This window comes from Octopus bimaculoides, chromosome 9 (assembly GCF_001194135.2).
Source record: "Octopus bimaculoides isolate UCB-OBI-ISO-001 chromosome 9, ASM119413v2, whole genome shotgun sequence".
Taxonomy (NCBI): Eukaryota; Metazoa; Mollusca; class Cephalopoda; order Octopoda; family Octopodidae; genus Octopus; species Octopus bimaculoides.
The window spans coordinates 68,312,373-68,319,133 of record NC_068989.1 but is presented as its reverse complement, the minus strand read 5'-3'; the positions used below and the strand labels follow the sequence as shown (position 1 = coordinate 68,319,133).

Sequence of the window (6,761 nt, the reverse complement as noted above, 5' to 3'; positions counted from 1 at the left end):
CCACCACCACCACCACCACCACCACCATTCTTACAAAATTACTACTACTAAAATACATCTATCATCGCTTCTGCTGCAGCTACCACCACTACTACTACTACTACTACTACTTCTAATAGCGATACTAAAACTGCAACTATATTTCCTGACTATAGAGGTTCATAGGGATAGTATTCGTCAGCAGTTTGCGCTGTGTTAAGCAGAGATGAAAGATACACGTAACCATGGAGAGTGGTGACTATGTATTAAACTTGACTTTAAAATTGAATGTTATGAGTCAGGCACAAGACGTTAACAAAATAAGTCTTAGCTCATGAACACGATGTCTATAGCAATAAAACATGTCACATGCAAGCGAAAATGAGCAGCTGAATCGAGAAATTATTGTGCTTGCAACAGGTCTGGATACAAATCTTGTTTAATTCATTCGATAGATCAGACTAGTTCAGTTGCGATTATCTTATGTTTGTTTTACTGTAGCAGAATGTCTAATGACATGATGAACGTTTATTACGAATTAAAACATGTCTTTAATAGTTAATCATTTCTACTCTAGGCACAAGATAAAAAATTTTCGGGGAGGGGGGGGGGCAGTCGATTAGATCGACCTCAGTACGCAACTGGTACTTAATTTATCGATCTCGAAAGTCGTGCTCGGCGGAATTTGAACTCAGAAGGTAACGGCAGACGAAATACCGCTAAGCATTTCGCCCGGCGTGCTAACGTTTCTGCCGGCCCGCCGCCTTATGTCTTTAATAGTTAATGAGAGAAAAACAAGTGAAGCAAGCGAACCTTGTGCTATATCAACGAATTCAATACAGCGCATTAAGGATATCTATATATTTAATACAATTGAGAAATAGGTACTAGATATGAATCAACTCTGGTGGAGCTGGTATAGACTTGTTTAAAACTCGGTCGAATAGATTGCGGTTGTTTTGATGAAATGGATTGATAAATCATAAATCAGAAACATGAATTGACAGAATTGGAGGTTTTCGTCATTGACTTGACTAATAAATTACAAATGGTTTACTCAACTATATTCGTCTCTACTTATCAAAATGTACAATAGTGTAACCTGTCATATAATGCATAGCTTTGGAAGTATACTTTTGTCACTATGGGTAATATCAAGAGATATGGCATACATAAGATAATTATAATTTAATTTTTATCAAATGTATTGGTGCTTATCGAAAATGATGAAATGAATACTAATTTTCAAAAGAAATATTTGTTGTATTAAAATAAAATTAAATAAAACTAATTTCTCGTTTGAATAACTTCTCATATTGTCACTCTGTCGTCTCCTCCTCCACCTCCTCTATAGTTTTCTTCATTGTGGGTAGCATTCTTCATTGCTTGCTACTAAGCCAAGTATAAGCATTCATACAGCACCTCTCATGTTAGCTATTTGTATCTCAGTTACTCTCTCTCACTCCCCTGTGTCTCTATACACTATGAAATATATCTGGAGAAATCACTCTGGCAACCAATCAACGAACCAACGAACCAACGTTTATATCGGCTATTATTATGTAGAGGTAATGGTGCACTTTTCAGAAAACAATAGTACATTATGATTATAACTGGCCTTCATCAAGTAGTACTTCTAAGTGAAGAGGCGCTTGAACGCATTTCAAGTGCTTACACATAATAGTCGCGTAAGATTACATAATACTTCCGTGCAAGGTACATCACATCTGAACTGAAACAAAATCAAGAAGCATAATGGACGGAAAGGATATATTATGTGTGAAAAACTATTAGCACTTATGGAACCAGCTTAATGCCACATGGTAGAAATATCACATGGTTTGCATAGAAGTAGAACAAGGAGTATAAGAAAGATCGCTATAGCACCAGCGAGTATTTACATAAAAAAAATCGTTCTGTGTATAGGATTCCAAGCTAACAGACTCCGATTTTTGGAAGAAGGTGAAAACGTATTTTGTTGCCTTCATCAGATATTGGCTAAACACTTTTAATTCCTTTCTGCCAAGTTTGCATATCAAGCGTAAACGGCTATATTTCTATATTTGCAGGTCTTTGCTAAAATATTTACTTTTTAGTACTTTTTCTAAAGTTTCATTAATGAACAAGATGGCGTAAACGCTGGTATTTACGCTAATGAAATACTTCATAAGCAGGAGTATTAAAATTATATATATATATATATATATATATATATATATAGACAAAAAGAGAGAAAGATAGAGAAACTGGAAGAGAGATTGAGAGAAAGAAAGAATGACAGCGAGAGATAAAGGTCTACGTAGCTAGTTAGCTATCTGTCTTTCTCTCTAGCTATCCAACACTTTTTCGCTATGCGTTACATACATATGTACATGTGTGTGCATTTCGGTGTATGTATACACGCATGTCTACATTTTTCTTTAATTTCTACCGGTTTATGATTCACGTAACGACTCTAGTTGTGTGCTTGTATTCCAATTCGTCGCTTGCCTTAGTTACTGACCTGACAACGGATGAGATCAATGCGCATGTGGAGAGTGAATAATATCTTCTAAATGACAATGAACTAATTCTATATTCATCTATTATTTTGCTATGCTATGTAAAACATCTGCATATACACTAATTACTTGAATAACATATGCTGTATATGTGTGTGAGTGTGTTGTTTGTATATATTATATATATATATATATATATATATATATATATATACATAAGCATATGTTGTTGAAGTAATTAGTCTACCTACATATCTATGTATATGTAGACACACGCACATACGCGCACGCATATATATATATATATATATATATATATATATACAAACACATACAGATGTGTCTGTATGTGTGTATAATAACATCTCGTTCGTCTTCATCTCTTTCAAAGAAGTTCGTCTCACTGAACAAATGTAAACGCCTACGTAAGCATGCGCACGAGCATACAGACAAATTCCCCCGTTCGTACACACGCCTACACACTCAAAGACACTCACACACGCACACACACGCGTGCACACACACACACACACATACACACAATGCCCTTTCTTTGGGTTCATCCACTCATTGATGGTGTCTTTGTCGGTTTCATACAAGAAGAAAGAGAAAAATTAAATAATTAAATATATAAAACCAACCCTATAACAGGAATTGAATTTTATTGCTGAGTGTCATAGTGATATTCGGTATGTTTTGCGTATATTTTAGACCTGCTCAAGCCCATCTCTCTTCAGATCTGACCAAATTCGATTTCTTCCTGAAGAAAGTTAGGAAATGAGAGGAAGAGAGAGAAAGAGAACGTGCGAGAAGACTCGACACCAGCACAGGAATGGTATTTTATTTATCGACAACGGAAAGATTAACAGCAAAGCTGACCTCAGCAAGATCTGAATAGAGAACGAAATCTAACAGAATGATTACCGTAATCTAACCGACGTCCTCATGATTCTACCAACCAGTCACTTTAGGTTCAACACACAAACATTTTGAGTGTGTATATATATGTCAAGCAGTAGTGAGGGACACGCACATAAAGGCGCATATAGACAGATCTATCTATCTATCTATCTATCTATCTATCTATCTATCTATCTATCTATCTATCTATCTATCTATCTATTTCTCTCTCACTTTCTCTCTCTCTCTGTATATATATATATATATATATATATATATATATATATAGGACGTGCTTTCATTCTCCGTCAAACAAGTCCACTCACAAGACTCTGGGCGGCACGAGGCTTTGATAGAAGACACGCAATGGAACTGAATTCGGAGCCATATGGTTGGGAATCAAACTTCTTACCACACAGCCGCACCTCTATCAAATCCATAGCAGAGGTTAATATTTTTTTATGGCTAAGTCACTCTTGCTATCCTGGATCAGGCTAAACATTATTGTGAACATAGGAGAAACTTCAGAATAGCGAGAGACTGGCTCAGCTAAATATAATATATGACATAATGTAATATGATATAAAATATGATATGCATATATTCGCGTGTGTGTGTGTGTGTGCATGTGTGTGTGTGCGCGCGAAAGTTTGGCGCCAGTTTCTTGAGATAAACATGCTCTCCATAAATTCAACATTTATAATTTACGTCTGAAATACATTTCACCAATCTTGTTCAATATCTCTTGAATCTATTCGTGTTATTCTCCATAATGCCTTAACATCCTATATGACGACTGAAAATTATTGAATAAGCACTTATATAGATGCTCAATATATTTAAGTGGGGAATTAGTAATTGGTAATATATATACTGCTGGAGAGTCATGGAGACTATACCAACTTCCTAATTTGAATCCCGATCCAATGTGAACCTTAGTAGAACAATTGTAGTGTACTTTCAAAATCTTCTAATGATTTTTCTTTTACACATGGAAAGGTTCTTGAGAGTATGTAAGGTATCTTTTCCTCGTGAATGCTTTCACTATAAATGATTTAATGTTGTTAAGATTTCAAAATGGAACCTTTTTGCAGATAGAATTTATGTGAGCCTACGTCTGCTTGTCGGTTTCATATAAAAAGTAAATAAATAAATGAATAAATGCAACCCTATAACAAGAACGGAATTTTATTATAGAATTAAGAATGTGTTACTCAAAGAACACGTAAGTTACAAATAAATTCAGTTCTGAGTAGTGTTAAATACGATTTTTATTTCCCATATTAAATGATACAATGATTGTAAATTACTGCATCACATTTCCGAATGTATTGTAATATTTAGCTTCATCACTTTATGTTCCGAGTTTGTCTCACTGTAAAGCCTATTTCCTTTCATTCTATCTTTTAGATAAGATAAGAACCGCTCAAGAATTTCTGTCCGTTTAATCAACTATTATCTCCTACAGCCCTGCGTATGACTTTAAACTGCATCCAATTGTGGAGCCCTGGTTCAAAAGTACCAAGGTTTTGAGTAGTGTGGAACCACCGCTTAGAATGTGTTATTTTTAGGTCTTCTCTGATCTGGAGCAGTAGCGCGCGTCAGTGTCCCAGCATAGTTAGCACACTTTTGAGAGCCTTGGGGAAGGAAAAGGCTAGGTGAGTCAACCCTTGCAGCAAATCAAGTGGTAGAGTCCAACGCGTGATTTGGTTGCCTCTTTGACATTCAGCAACTTCAGGGTAAGTGAATCTCTCTAGACTTGAAAGAAATTTCATCTCGGAGAAGTCCCTCTAATGTAAAACCTATAGTCTGCTGGCCACCGCAGGGTGGTGTTTAATAGTCTTACTGGGGTCAGATCTCCAAGTCTAAAGGGTGGGATCAGATTGCACGGACTGAATCTCACTTCAAAACTACAAACCACAAGCAGAGAAGAAAGCCCTGTAGCGTCAAGGATCGTTTTACACAGCCATTCGGAGAACGCCGCTCTTTATCATGTTCTTCAAACACGATGAAACTGACATTACATCTACAAAATGTGAAATAATTTGTCAATGTTTGAATTTCATAGTAATTAATATAATCACGGTAAATTGGCAAAAGCAATGGCGCGTCGGACAAATATCTTGTAGATTTTAGTTACAGCCATTTATGCTCTGGCTTTAAGCCATCTTACCAGAATCTACCATTTTATCTTTCAGGATTGATAGAATATGAACAAAGGAAGTAGTGGAGATAGAGACAAGTTAATTGATTATATTCATCCCATTAAAACTGAAGCTTTGTTAGAAATAAATATTCATAAGATTTTTGCTTCTAAACTAAAAAAAATTCTATCTTTTGTTATACATTCGTGATGCAAAGAAATGTCATGTTATCTAATTTATTTACACTAACACTGCTGATATAAGAAAGAGTGTACATAATCGATCCAACTGATAGAAATAATAGCCCCATCTGTCTCAAACTGCAAATAACTGTCTTTGCAAATAAGGAAGTCCTTTTATAATATAGTCTGTGGTAAACTATTTCTGAAACGAAATAGGGGTCACAGAGGGCTTCTGATTACTGTTCAACCGGAAATTATTTCAGCCTAAACAATCGCAAGAACATCACCAACGATATATGCAATTCAGATTTTAAAATATATTTGTTTTGCAGCGTAGAAATTAATTTATTTTACTCTGTCAAGATTGTTAACAACGATTTCCGTACATAACTCTGAATAAAAGCAAGTGTACAACCATTTGATCTCTTACAACCGTTTCCGTACAAAACTCTGAATGAAGGCGAAAGGAAGCCTATATCTAACGTTTCAAATCAGAACTGTGTACAGCTTGGTATATTATACGCCACCCAACAAATCATAATGAAAACCGTCATCAGCATATATTAATCTCTAACCAACAGATCTCCCATCTCTGCTTTGTCTACCTTCTGTATAGCGCAACCTGAAACACTGAATAATATAATCGGTAAAACAATCTTTAATGTTCAAAATTTGAATTTTAATCAATCTAAGAGTATTAAACACCACCCAACTAATAAACATAGAAACCATCGATCTCTTTCCTCTGCCTTTCCTACTGTACATTGCAGACTATTTTCCTCCGACTTGGCTGGTCGTGTGTCGTATTTCCCACTCAGTCACCCATTCTCTTCGCGTTACTGACATTATGTAAAGATATCATGGCCCTTGTTTATACTCTACACCCATTTCTTCTAACAATGGCTATCTGAAAATCCGTAGCTGCCATATTAAAATTTTTCTTTTGGAAAGTCAAATCTCATAGATCTACAAGAGCATGCATTAATGCATTTATTCAAATCTTTTTAAATTCGGAGAATCATTTTCGTTCTCTCTCTCTCTCTCTCTCTCTCTCT

General features: G+C 35.5%; 1 protein-coding gene across 1 annotated transcript in view; it reads right to left on the bottom strand.

Moving 5' to 3' along the window:
- Window positions 1-6,761, bottom strand: part of LOC106868044 (feeding circuit activating peptides) — a 43,499-nt gene that overhangs the window by 32,848 nt on the left and 3,890 nt on the right. The window contains exon 3 of the mRNA XM_052970922.1: window positions 5,343-5,406. Coding sequence (XP_052826882.1) covers window positions 5,343-5,406 — 64 coding nt within the window. The remainder of the gene's footprint in view (window positions 1-5,342; window positions 5,407-6,761) is intronic.